The sequence below is a fragment of the Macaca nemestrina genome, chromosome 3, assembly GCF_043159975.1.
Source record: "Macaca nemestrina isolate mMacNem1 chromosome 3, mMacNem.hap1, whole genome shotgun sequence".
Taxonomy (NCBI): domain Eukaryota; kingdom Metazoa; phylum Chordata; class Mammalia; order Primates; family Cercopithecidae; genus Macaca; species Macaca nemestrina.
The window spans coordinates 38504102-38518287 of NC_092127.1; the positions used below are offsets into that span (position 1 = coordinate 38504102).

Sequence of the window (14186 nt, forward strand, 5' to 3'; positions counted from 1 at the left end):
CATTTGTTTCTACAGGTCCTCTTTACAATTTATTTTTTAACTGTATAAGTGCCTATAAAGATGGGCTTATACTGCCACATCAAGATAGAAGTGCTAAGAGTAGAATTCCCATCAGAAAGGAACATTTCTATTTTCTGTCCTTATCTCTTGGTTAAAACTTCAAAACTTGCTATTAGTGTGGTATTTTAACACTTTTTTAAATAAAAAGCTCTGGAAAGGTCTCTTTAAAAATAGAACATGGATTGCCTGTGTTAGAAAAGGATAAAGATAGGATTTTAGATGTTCTTCACATTATTTGAACTGAGGTTACTGCCCTGAGGAGAATGTGCCCTATTTTTAGAAGCATAACTTGGTTTTTTTTTTTTCTCTCTTCCCCCGAGACAGAGTCTCTCACTGTCGCCCAGGCTGGACTGCAGTGGCGCGATCTCGGCTCACTGCAACCTCCACCTCCTAGGCTCAAGCAATTCTCCTGCCTCAGCCTCTTGAGTAGCTGGAATTACAGGCACCCACCACCATGCCCAGCTAATTTTTGTATTTTTAGTAGAGATGGGGTTTCACCACGTTGGTCAGGCTGGTCTCCTGACCTCAAGTGATTTGTCCGCCTTGGCCTCCCAAAGTGCTAGGATTACAGGCGTGAGCCACCATGCCCGGTCCATAATTTGTAATATTTACTATGAATTTAGGATATTCACAGGTCATGAAGAACATGCATTTGAACAATTCCAGTGAAAATTTTACAAGGTGACAATACAGAAAAATATGCCATGTTTCCCCACTCCGTTTTTTTGCTTCATTGGTGAACTATAAATATGTGGGAATGCTATGGTATAGGATGAAAAGAATTCAGATATAAAAATGAAAAATGAAAATTTCTTGATAGCCTTTCATGCCTATAACCCTTGGGTTGGGGGTGGTAGGTGATGACGGGCAGAGAGATAATTTAAATACAAAATTAGGGTCTAGAACTTAGGTAAGAATTTATTGGCTGGAGATATAACTTAGAGTAATCACGGTTATAAGCAAAATCCTGGAAGTAGCCAAACATGTAGGGAGAAAGTACACAGGATAGGAAAGATGAGAAGGGATAGAATCTTGGAGACACTGACATCTGAGGACAAGCTATGCCTTCAAGGGGCGTAAGGCAAAAATGCGTGACCCAATGACCCCAGCCCTGCTGTGAAAGGCCCCCTTTCACTGAGTCATAGGGCTCCTGCCTTTGTTCCCTGGCTTCTTACCTTAACTCCCTTGGATTTCAGGACTTTTTTGTTAGGGAATCACAACCTGTGCCTGACTTCCCATGGATGTCCTAAGATGGATCTTGCTTACCTAGAGACCCCTATGCTGTGCAAGGCGCAGCTAAGACATGGGCAATAAAAGCTGAAAAGGGATGGTCAGAGTAAGTAAGTAAGTAAATAAATAAATAGATAGATAAATAAATAACAAGAGACAGCTGTGTTTTAGAGGTCAAAGGAGATTTTAAAAGGAACAGGCGAATCACCAGTAGCTCTTAATACTACAGCCAGGCCAAGCAAAAGGTGCTGAGAACAGGTTCTTGTGTCTGGCGCTTAGGAGGTCAGTGCAGACCCATGAGAGAGCAGTTTCAGTAAATATTGAAGTTGGAAGCCACACTGCAGTTTCAACCATGAATAGAATATGTGGAAGTTGGGACGGCTAGGGTAGCCTACTCTTTTGTGAAATTTGGTGGTGAACAGGAAGGATATGGGCTGTAGTTTGAGGAGGAGGCAGAATTAAGGAAAGAGGAGATCTGACCTTGCTTAGGATGAGGAAGCATGAAGACATTTGTAGGCAGCGGGGAAACAGTCAGTGGAGGGATCAGACTGGAGCCATGAAAGAAGAGAAAACGATGAAACAGGGCCCTAGCAGAGAGAGGAAGGAGAATATGAAACAAAGGGAAAACCCTTTCTTTGAAGTAGCTGGTGTTTTTTGGGTTTTAACTCAGTTGTCTTTTAATTCTTCTGTCAGTCACTTTGTAAACACTAAAGTAAACTTGTATTCCTGATGTTTAGGCAGGAAGGCCAAACAGATCCTTTTATGATAACATATAAATACAGAATGAGGAACAATTGCGCCTTTCCCTTTTGTTTTCTTCTTTTTGCCTATTCTGTAAGAAAAAGCTGTAAATAATTTTTATCTCAGCCAGCCCATTAAAATGTATATGTTACTATCCCATACTCAGTCATCTAACCCTGGCAAGCAGAAAGACTTTATCCCATTTTAAAGTGATATTCCTTAACTGGTAGTAGTTCAACTTATTTCATAATCATTCTGGTTCCAGTCAAGCATTGGGGTCCTTTTCTTTGCATGTATTCTTATGAGTCCTGAATATTTTTGGTAAAGTGTTTTGATGTATCCTAATTGGATACATCTAGAATTTTACGTTCTTCCTTTCATTAACTTTTTAAGAGAAAACTGTTTTCTGAAATTCAGACTTAGTTAATATTGCTTACCTACTATAAGTCAGGCACTGTTTCCATACATTATAGAATAGCACTCTGCATGGTAGGTGTTGACCCATTTTACATGTGGTAGTGAAACTGAGTCTCAGAAAGGTTAAGTGGCTTCACAAGGTAGAGCTGAGATATGAACCTGGCTTCCTGACTTCAAGGCCATTCACCTTTCCACTTCACAGATGTTCTTGTTATCATGTCAAATGCATCTAACTCTCATACCCTGTCCCAAACAAATGTAGTCAGTAAGTTTCTTATATTATTGTGATTTGCATTGATCTTTCATTCATAGTTCATTGATCATTCATTCATAGTTCTATGGCAAGGGTATGTGTAATCAATAATCTTTCTATGTGTTTATTTCTTCTGACATCATTTAATTGATAATTTTGAATTATTTAGATCAAGACTAGCTAGCATCCCACTCTCCTGGCTCCACATAGAGTTAAACTGCTTCAAGAAACAAACCGCTCCTAGCCTTGCTCCTAAAGGGCTGTTGGACCTAGGATAATTCATTTAACCCCTCTGTATCTCAGTGTCCTCCTCTGTGAAGTTTGAGTAGGTCGATCGCTGAGGGCCTTTCCAGGCTTGAGATCCTGCTGGAATTCAAGAAGATTCTTTATTGGTGATAATACTGCACATCTACATCTCAACTCTAACATGAATATGTTTTGTATTTAGAATTTAACCACTTGAACTAGAAAAGTTTGACAATAGGCCGAGCACAGTGGCTCATACCTATAATCCCAGCACTTTGGGAGGCTGAGGCGGGCGGATCACCTGAGGTCAGGAATTTGAGACCAGCCTAGCCAACATGGTGAAACCCCATCTCTACTACAAATGCAAAAATTAACCCAGCGCGGTAGTGGACACCTGTAATCCCAGCCACTAGGGAGGATGAGGCAGGAGAATCTCTTGAATCTGGAAGGCGGAGGTTCCAGTGAGCTGAGGTCGCGCCACTGCACTCCAGTGTGGGCGACAGAGTGAGACCCCATTTCAAAAAAAAAAAGAAAAGTTTGAAAATAATTCTGTGAAATGATAGGATAACTTTTACTGAAAATACTGCCTTTATTCTGTGGCATTAACCCAAAACGTACAAGACTAGCAGCTTATGGCAGAAAGGTAAAATGGGACATGCTTGTCTAAATGAGCACTCTGGCAAATTCGATTTTCCTGGCAACTACAACAAATTTGTTTAATCTGGGGAAGTGAAAATGATATATATAACCGGATAGTTGAGAAATTAGCAGAAAGAGCGTAAGACAACACATGAAAATCTGCGGTAAAAACCGAAAGTGTTTATAGCTATTAAGCTTGTTCAGCACTGACAGAAGGTGTCAGTTTTTCCAGAAGGATCAGGAGAGAAAAGAAAGATTTCATAGATGAGTGAGTGTGAAAAAAATCAGAGGAGAGGGGAAAGCAGTGATTCTCGAAGGATGTGCAGAAGGAGATCTGTAAGTACGACTGCAAAACCGCTCTGTGTTCCGCAGCAGCAGCGCCACTCTGCCGCCAGGGGGCCTGCTACGAATGACCTCTGGTGTGAACCAGCAGAATCAAGTTAAAATTGCTGATTTGAAACAATGTAAATCGACTACTGAATTACCTTTTTTAAGTACTATTCATACTTTAAAATCAATTCTTATTGAAGTAGCAAACTGATTTTGCAAAATAGTTTTTAGATTTTTTAAAACTGTTGTTAAAAACTGCAGAGAGGCCAGGCACAGTGGCTCATGCCTGTAATCCTAGCACTTTAGGAGGCCAAGGTGGGCGGTCACTTGAGGTCAGGAAGTCAAGACCAGCCTGGACAACATAGCAAAACCCCGTTTCTACAAAAAATAGAAAAAGTAGCCAGGTGTGGTGGTGCATGCCTGAAGTCCCAGCTACTTAGGGGGGCTGAGGAAGGAAGATTGCTTGAGCCAGGGAAGTCGAGGCTGCAGTGAGCCAATATTGCGCCACTGCACTCCAGCCTGGGTGACAGAGCAAGACCTTGTCTCAAAAAAACAAAACAAAGCAAAACAAAACAAAAACCTACCAGCGGGTTATCCTGGTCTGCACAGACAAATCTTTGCAGCAATATTTCTTTACTCTTTGAAACTGTGGATCATCAACTTTCCTTTTCCATTTAAGTGTGCATAGCAGGGGTAAACAGTGGTATGGCAAGACAGTCATGCTCCTGAATTCCTTTTAATGATTAGACAACTAGATTCACTCTTTGCTCTTCCTTTCCTCTTCTATAACCCCTTCTTTTTTTCCCTTAGCACTCATGAATAGTACACAGCAAAAATGCCCCGTGGAAGAGGTATGTTTGTGACGATAACATGAAGTCTTTAGAAGTGTTATCCCTGCTGATTTCAGTGTTAGTGATGGTGGTGATGTGATTGTAGCAAACTTGAGTGGGCCTCTGACTTAATGAAACCATTCTTACCAATCAGACACACCATGCAGATCTCCAGCCTCCCTGTCAGCTTGGTTTAGCTCCTGATAAAAATGTTAATGGGCCGGGTGCGGTGGCTCACGCCTGTAATCCCAGCACTTTGGGAGGCTGAGACGGGCGGATCACGAGGTCAGGAGATCAAGACCATCCTGGTTAACATGGTGAAAGCCCATCTCTACTAAAAATACAAAAAAAAATTAGCTGGGCATAGTGGTGGGCGCCTGTAGTCCCAGCTACTCGGGAGGCTGAGGCAGGAGAATGGTGTGAACCCGGGAGGTGGAGCTTGCAGTGAACTGAGATCGCGCCACTGCACTCCAGCCTGGGCGACAGAGCAAGACTCCATCTCAAAAAAAAAAAAAAAAAGTTAATGGTCAGTCAAACCAGTTGATGGTATGAATATGAGGACATCCTCCAAGTAGACCCGGGGTTTTGGTTTCAGATGTTAGAGGTTTGCTTTGCCAACCCAGCAGAGGTTTACCTGTCACGGCTCCAATCCGGCCTAAATTTCATTCCCACCTTCCACCTCCACCCCTGCCTCCCCCAGTTTTGACAGCCTCCTTGTTCAGAGAGAAGCAGAAGTTAATAGGAGAGGGGAAAGATCTATGCTTCCAATCTTTTCAAATAGGAAGAATTGAACAAGTTGAGTATTACAGAGGTATGAAAGCAAATGGTTAAAATAGTTTATATCTGAAACAAATTTCCTTTGTGCGCGAATCTTTTTTTTTTTTTTTTTTTTTTTGAGATGGAGTCTCGCTGTGTCTCCCAGGCTGGAGTGCAGTGGCGTGATCTCGGCTCACTGCAAGCTCCGCCTCCCGGGTTCACGCCATTCTCCCGCCTCAGCCTCCCAAGTAGCTGAGACTACAGGCGCCCGCCACCACGCCCGGCTAGTTTTTTGTATTTTTAGTAGAGACGGGGTTTCACCATGTTAGCCAGGATAGTCTCGATCTCCTGACCTCGTGATCCACCCGCCTCGGCCTCCCAAAGTGCTGGGATTACAGGCTTGAGCCACCGCGCCCGGCCACGAATCTTTACAGTATAGTATTTGAAGATTTTTTTTCCCCAAAGAGATCTTTAGAATATGTTCCTTGAAAAATAGAGGTAATAGTCTCTATTACATAAAAATTGACCCCATATGGGCCGGGCGGGTGGCTCACACCTGTAATCCCAGCACTTTGGGAGGCCGAGGCGGGTGGATCACAAGGTCAGGAGATCAAGACCATCCTGGCTAACATGGTGAAACCCCATATCTACTAAAAATACAAAAAATTAGCCAGGCATGGTAGCAGTTGCCTGTAGTCCCAGCCACTCGGGAGGCTGAGGCAGGAGAATGACATGAACCCGGGAGGCAGAGCTTGCAGTGAGCCGAGATCATGCAACTGCATTCCAGCCTGGTGACAGAGCGAGACTCCGTCTCAAAAAAAAAAAAAAAAAAAAAAAGAAAAATGACGCCATATGTGATATGTTCCAGATTATCTGATTAAGACTTGGTTTACTTTATGAAGTAAAATTTGGGGAAAAATTTAAACTATGAAGCTTAAGGACTTGAGTTTGAGACTTAAGGAAAAAAATCAGTGCTGCATATATAATAACATATGCTATAAACACGTTTATAAAAGTGATCTGAACACCTTTTACATTTATTATTATATCTTAATTTAAATAATAAAAGGCTTGGCATAGTGGCTCATGCCTGTAATCCCAGCACTTTGGGAAGCCCAGGCAGGAGGATCGCTTGAACCCAGGAGTTTGAGACCAGCAACATGGCGGCACCTCATCTCTACAAAACATACAAAAAATTACCTGGGCATGGTGTCATATGCCTGTAGTCCCAGCTACTTAGGAGACTGAGGCAGGAGGATCACTTGAGTCTGGGAACTTGAGGCTGCATTGAGCCCTGAACATCATGCCACTGCACTCCAGCCTGAGCAACAGAGTGAGACCCTGTCTCAAAATAAATAATAAAACAACTTAAAGGTTATAAAATTTCAGATAAGTTAGACTAAAAATGAAAATTTGACCAGTTTCATTCTACAATAGATTTATAAACAAACATCACAAAAGCATAGTCATATAGATTGGAATAGACATTTAAAATTTTTTCTGCCCATTGTTACTTCATGTCATCACTTAATGCTCCAACCATGCAATTTATATTTAATAGGTGTCTTCTTTTCTCTGTTCATTCTTCAAATTATTTTCACAACTACAGAATGTTCTTTGGGGAGTTTTTGAAATCTATATATTATGCAATCTCCAATATATAACCATAATTAACTTTATGCCAGTAAAATGATTATTTTGATTTACTTTTTTATTTAAGGATATTAAAATTCATACATTCTATATGATGTCAAGTATAAGCTTTTTCCAATTGTGTAATCTGTAAAAATTTAAACCCTTACCAAACGTACTAATTTTGTACTATACCAGTTTATTCCTTCTTCAACAGCTTCTCGGACTTCTATTCAGAGTGAACTTCATCGAGACAGAAGGTATGGTTATATTTATAATGGAGAACATATATTAGGCTAATAACTGAAATAAAAGTGTGTTATCAGGTAGCAAGTTAAATGTTTTGCTTTCATAAGCAATGTATTCTTATATTCTGCATCATCAGTATATCTCCTGAATTAACTTGTAAGTTTGAGAGATGATTTTGCTTGAGAGAATGAGTGATACAGGCTTGAAAATGTTCTTTTGAGTGTAATTATTTGCTGAAGTTGATTTTTTAAATGTTTGTTAAACAACTGCTACATGTAAAGCATTGTAACTGCTTCAGAGAAATGCTTTGTACCTCATGCTACATAGTAGTACTTGTTGCCTAACCAAATGGATGGATGACAGGATAGAAAATTGAATGAAAGGATAAAGAAAGGAAAAGAGGGGATAGGCACGATGAATAAAGGCTGGACGGCTTTTTGGAAAAAGGAAGGGAAAAGAGAAGGAAGAAGAGATAATATTTGGGTAGATAGGAGGAAGGACCAGTGGACAGATGGACAATAGAATGGATGGAAGGATGGATGGACAAATAAAAGAATGGGAGAAGTGGACAAATGGCTAAATGAATGGATAGATTTTTTTTTTACATTACATCATAATATTCAATCAGATAGAGAGGTTTTTATAAGTCATGGTCCCAGCTGTCAAATTTCTTACAGTATGGTATAGAATAATGAAGGACAAGGACTTTAGAGTCAGAACCAAGTTCAAATCCTGACCACCACTTTCTACCATATGACCTTGGATGACAAGCTGCTTAATCTCGCTAGCTTCTTTGTCCCATCTTTAAAATGGTGCTAATCATACCTACATCACAAGGTTGTCATAAGAATTAATGTACATACAATGCTTAACATTTATTAACTAATAACTCTTACTGTTTAGACAGAAGCTATAAGCAGAGGTTTTTAGGGAGTGCAGTTCAAATTTAATCAATGATCAGCTTCTACTGTTTCACAATGTAGCATGAGTGTGTATGTAATGCATAATTTTGATAATGACAGTGGTTTTTTTGTTTTTATTTTCCATAGAGTGCTAGAGAAAGGCAGAGCAGGTATTATCATCCATATATGTCCCGTGAGAAAACTGAGTTTTCCAATCAAAACTGTTGATTGATTTGTTCAGGGTCACACAGTTGGTGTTTGTTAGGAAATCAGGTTGAAGAGAAAATGTAAACATGCTCCAGGCATAGTGCCTTACACCTTTAATCCCAACACTTTGGAAGGATTGTTTGAGGCCAGGAGTTTGAAACCAGCCTGGGCAAGATAGCGAGCCCTCATCTCTCTACAAAAAAATTTTTAAAAATTAACCAGGCATGGTGGCATGTGCCTGTAGTCCCAGCTACTCAGGAAGCTGAGGGGAGGGGAGCTCAAGGCTGCAGTGAGCTGTGATTGCACCACTGCAGTCCAACCTGGGCAACAGAGCAAGGCCCTGTCTCTGCAAAATTAATTAATTACTTTAAACATGAGAAGGTAGAATCAGATTAAGAAAAAGATAAAAGGAGCCATGCTAAATCACTACAGCTCTCCAGTATTAAAGATTAATCATCAAATCATATACAAAACTGACCATGAACCCAGAGACACATCCCAGAGTCTAGAAGTGAACATGTAAACCCAAAACACTTAAACATAACTGTGAACTGTAACAGAGATGAAGTAAGGCAGAAGAGGATATTCTTTTTAAATAGTAGTTTTCATTTCAGAGTATGCGCTTTATAATAACAGAAAACCAAGCTGGGCGTGGTGGCTCACGCCTCTAATCTCAGCACTTTGGGAGGCTGAGGTGGGCAGATTGCTTGAGGTCAGGAGTTCGAGACCAGCCTGGCCAATATGGTGAAACTCCATCTCTACTAAAAATACAAAAATTAGCCGTGTATGGTGGCACACTTCTGTAATCCCAGCTGCTTGGGAGGCTGAGGTACGAGAATTGCTTGAACCTGACAGGTGGAGGTTGCAGGGAGCCAAGATCGAGATCACATCACTGCACTCCAGCCTGGGCAACAGAGTGAGACTCTGTCTCAAATAATAATAATAATAACAACAGAAAAACAATTCCATTTGACTGGTGGGCTTTTATACCTTATGCTATATGTCTGCCCTAAGGCTAGATAGCTCTGGATTGAAGAGATTGTATAGGCCTTACTTAGTTTTTATCAACCAAGACAGAGCCAAGTGTGCCCAGGGTCCAGCTCTAACTTTTTGAGGCCAAAGTCATAGAGGATGATTGTCGTGTGCTCCCTTGAAGCCTGTCTGGGTGTACTGTCAGAGACAGCCCAGGCCGGACAGGTCATTTCTGTGACTGTGTTAGTTCTTATAACTTTTTGGGTGGTGGTGGTTTTCATGAATCTTTGGACATTTACAGATAGACCGTAGCTTGTTACCATCCTGCAAAACCTCACTGAGGCTTCTGTCCACTAGGCGCCCAGAGATCACCATTGTGGCAGCTGAGCCGCTGAGGCCAGCCTCGTGGTTTCCAGGAACCCCACCCCCAGGATTGGGATTTCCTACATCATCTGCAGCTGGCTCTTGGAGGCCTAATGAGCTGGTTCCTGCTGAGGTGAATAAACATTACATTATCTCTTTGCATTTTATTTTTTAAATGAAATTCGAAGCTAAGAACAGTGAGACTGTCAACACCTTAGCTATTGCCCTTAGATGTCTAAAATCTTCATTCTTTACTTTTCAGCTCCCACCATCTTATGAACAAGTTATAAAAGAAATCAACCAAGTTCAAGTTAATACTACAAATAATAATAATGCTGCTGCTACTCCAAGGCACACTATTACTTCTGCAACTCAGACTGACTTTTCAGAAGTAGACAACGATCTGCCTCAAAGTAATGCAAGTAATTTGTCTTCCCTAACTCTGACCTAGTTCTAGGGAAGTAATCTGTAGGCTTCCAGCCTTTAAAATAATTTGCAATTTGTGTATAATTCATTGAGGTCTGCTGCCCAGTCAGTGTGATCACTGTGTGCTTGCTTTTTTTGGGTATGCGGTGATTATTGTAATAGATCATTCTTACAAACTGCAGCCCCAATCTCTTGTGCTTACCCTAGTTTATATCACAAAAACATTATCCGTATAATTCATGGTGGGTATTACCGCTGATTCCATTCATTCCCACTGAGAAGTATCTTATATTTAGCAACTTATACTTGATAGGATGCTAAGGGTGGTTGTCCTGTTAGGCTTTTTTAAAGTGTTGCACAGTGGTTCATGTGGCTCAATCCCAGCACTTTGGGAGACTAAGGTGGGTGGATTCCTTGAGCACAGGAGTTTGAGACTAGCCTGATGGCCGGGCGCAGTGGCTCACGCCTGTAATGCCAGCACTTTGGGAGGCCAAGGCGGGCGGATCATCTGAGGTCGGGAGTTCGAGACCAGCCTGATCAACATGGAGAAACCCTGTCTCTACTGAAAATACAAAATTAGCCGGACATGGTGGCGCACACCTGTAATCGCTGCTACTCAGGAAGGCTGAGGCAGGAGAATCACTTGAACCCAGGAGGTGGAGGTTGAGGTGAGCCGAGATCGCGCCACTGCGCTCTAGCCTAGGCAACAAGAGCGAAACTCAGTCTCAAAAAAAAAAAAAGAGACCAGCCTGGGCAACATGGTGAAACCCCGTCTCTACAAAAAAAAAAGCAAAAATTCGCTGAGTGTGGTGGGGTGTGCCTGTAGTCCCAGCTACTAGGGAAGCTGAAGTGAGTGGATCGCTTGAGCACTGGAGGGTGAGGCTGCAGTGAGCTGTGTTAGAGCCACTGTACGCCAGCCAGGGCAACAGAGCAAGACCCTGTCTCAAAAAAAAAAAAAAATGTGTTATATGAAGAGCACTCCTACAGGAAACAGAATAAACATTTCCATTTTTGAATCACTTTTAACTAATTAAAGAAACCAAAATCTCTTGATATTCCAGGTATGTAATTTTAAATCTGTGTATCTTCTGTGTTTTTTTCTTATAAATTGTTAACATTACGGCTTGTTTTTATTTGTTTTGGTTTTGTTTTGGTCTCATCAGCACTACAGGCACCTCTCAAGCCTCTTCAGCCTTTCCCGACAGTCTCATCTGGCAATCTTCCAACGAATGTGGCACCTTTAATAGTCTTTGATATTTCTGAAGAACAGAATTGTCCAGAAAACCCCAGTGCTACAAGATGTCCAGTGCCAAAACCAAGATCAAAAAGCAACCTCAGACCAATACTCAGAGATTCTCACAGTAAAGAGCAAAGTCACCAGAAAATCAGCCCAGCAGCCATAGGAGAGGAGTCATCCCCAGGCCAGCCCCAGTCTCTGCTGGACAACGCTAGCACCTCAGACAGTCAGACAGTGATGAACATTATGAACACGGAACAAAGCCAAAATAGTATTGTTTCCAGAATTAAAGTGTTTGAGGGTCAGGCAAATATAGAAACCTCAGGACTGCCCAAGAAACCAGAAATTACTCCACGTTCACTTCCTCCAAAGCCTACTGTTTCCTCAGGGAAACCTTCTGTAGCTCCCAAACCAGCTGCTAGCAGAGCTTCTGGAGAGTGGGACTCTGGGACTGAGAACAGACTCAAGGTGACCTCCAAGGAAGGACTCACCCCATGCCCTCCCCTGCAAGAAGCAGGAAGCCTCCCAGTTACCAAACCTGAATTGCCAAAGAAACCAAACCCTGGCCTTATACGAAGTGTTAATCCTGAGATTCCAGGAAGAGGGCCCCTGGCTGAGAGCTCTGACAGTGGGAAGAAAGTGCCAACTCCTGCCCCGCGGCCTTTGCTGCTGAAGAAATCTGTTTCCTCAGAAAATCCCACCGACCCTTCAGCTCCACTGAAACCTGTCACTGTTCCTCCCCGACTCGCAGGGGCATCACAAGCCAAAGCATACAAGTCACTGGGAGAAGGGCCCCCAGCCAACCCCCCAGTTCCAGTTCTGCAGAGCAAGCCCTTGGGGGACATCGATCTCATCAGCTTTGATGATGATGTTTTGCCCACCCCATCGGGGAACCTGGCTGAAGAATCTGTTGGTTCAGAGATGGTTCTAGGTAAGTGAAAAATCAGCAGTGGAAGGGAATCTAAACTCATGATAGGGTATTTTAAATGGCACTTGCTGTTTTAGTTTCTAGTACGTAAGTTACTGAGATGTGTGTATGCAAGTATGTGCACATGCATGTGTGTGTGTAGAAACAGACAGGAATGAACAGAGAGATCACAAAACACAGAGCTAAGTGGGGAATGGAGACAGGGAGGGAAGGGGAAATACAGGATGGGGGTGATGGAGTCAGAAAGGGGGAGACACATGCATCAATTACTATGATATGAGCCAGAAGTAAGCAGACAGGGGCTAGGGGCTAAACTATAATAGCTTGTGGGGCTGGCTTCCCTGACTCTTGACAGTTGGAAGTTCAGGCTTCGCATTGAAAGGATCCAGGGAGGTTAGGGAATGTGTAGAAGGATGCAGAGGAGGCTTTTCATAGATGGGAAGTCATGCCCTGGCCCCAGAGGGGCTCCTCAGATGAAATGGGCCTCAGCTGGGAGTGCTGGGCGAGGGGCCAGCTCCAGGGGAGGACTCAAAAATGTACAGAATGAAGACCCAGCCACATGTTGCAAAATTGTTCCTTTAATCTTCATAGAACATCTTCCCTTGAGAGTGAAAAATTTTGTAAATAAAATACAACAGTTGTAAGGTAGCTGCCAAGATCAGTACAATTAAATATCCCAGAAGGTAGAGAGTATGTTTTCTTTCTTCTCACTGCTCCATTGGAGAGTGTGATGGTAAAGCTTGTCTTTGATTTGTCAAACTAAGCTGCTCTACTTGTCATTGATAAGATTTATTTTACTGCTGTTTACTTATTTGCATGGAATTTGTGAACGTATAAACTTAATAGAATTTTCAAAAGGTTAACTGTCACTGTATAAATGTTTAACATGCATCAAAATAGTACAGGCTCTGTGATTTCAAAACCAAATTCTGCATAACACAGGTGTATTTAAAATGAAAGCAAACATAACACATTATTAAATATTCATCACGCACAGAACATTGTAACTGACACACAACATTTTAGCATATAAACTAAAAGACATACATGGCTTTTGTCCATAAAGGGTGGAAGGAAAAACATTTGAATATATTAAGCTTCTGCAGTGTACCTAATGCTCTCCTAAATACCGAGACATACATTATTTTATTTAATAATTGCAACAACCCTCTGTGAGATATCACTGCCTACGTTTGCAGATGAAGACAGTGAGACTGAGGGAGATCTATGGATCATTTGCCCAGTGTCATAAAACGATTGTCCAAGTCAGGATTCAAACTTAGTGTTTTTATTCTAAGTCTAGTTTATTTTTCACTGTATAATGTTGCTACCCAATATTTTCATGAATCCTTAACCAGGCAACACTTTAAAAACTTTTCAAGTCTTTGATAACCATTTTCTTGTATAAGCCTTTTTGGTATTAACAAGATTCAGAGAAGGACAGGGATAGATAAACCCAACAGCAGCAAGCTGAAGAAATATTACCTTTTGTAGAACTTGCTAGTTTCTATGGGGATGGCAACTTGACTAATAATTGCTGAGAATTTATTTTGTATCATCTAGCAGATGATTATAGTCATCTTCAAAAAGGAAGGTCAACAATATACTTTCAACATAAATACAGTCTCATGCTTCATACTCAGCCTTTTCTGTTTCTTGATTTCTACCACTTCATTGCACAACATTTAATTATTGGGGCGTCTTTTAGCAAAGTGTGTAATTTGCTTGTGCTATCTGACTTTAACCATTGCTCTTGACTATGGAGTTA

At 41.6% G+C, this 14186-nt stretch overlaps 1 protein-coding gene across 20 annotated transcripts in view; it reads left to right on the forward strand.

The window, feature by feature from the left end:
* LOC105463471 (SH3 domain containing 19) overlaps window positions 1-14186 on the forward strand; it is a 197048-nt gene that overhangs the window by 132482 nt on the left and 50380 nt on the right. For 7 of the 20 annotated variants that reach the window (XM_071092929.1, XM_011710570.3, XM_011710567.3 and 4 more), the window contains 5 exons: window positions 4727-4767; window positions 7352-7394; window positions 9822-9960; window positions 10090-10249; window positions 11417-12421. In XM_071092929.1, the coding sequence (XP_070949030.1) occupies window positions 4752-4767; window positions 7352-7394; window positions 9822-9960; window positions 10090-10249; window positions 11417-12421 (1363 nt within the window). In that variant the 5' untranslated portion in view covers window positions 4727-4751. The remainder of the gene's footprint in view (window positions 1-4726; window positions 4768-7351; window positions 7395-9821; window positions 9961-10089; window positions 10250-11416; window positions 12422-14186) is intronic. The other 13 variants (XM_011710564.3, XM_071092928.1, XM_011710579.2 and 10 more) reach the window with 3 other exon arrangements.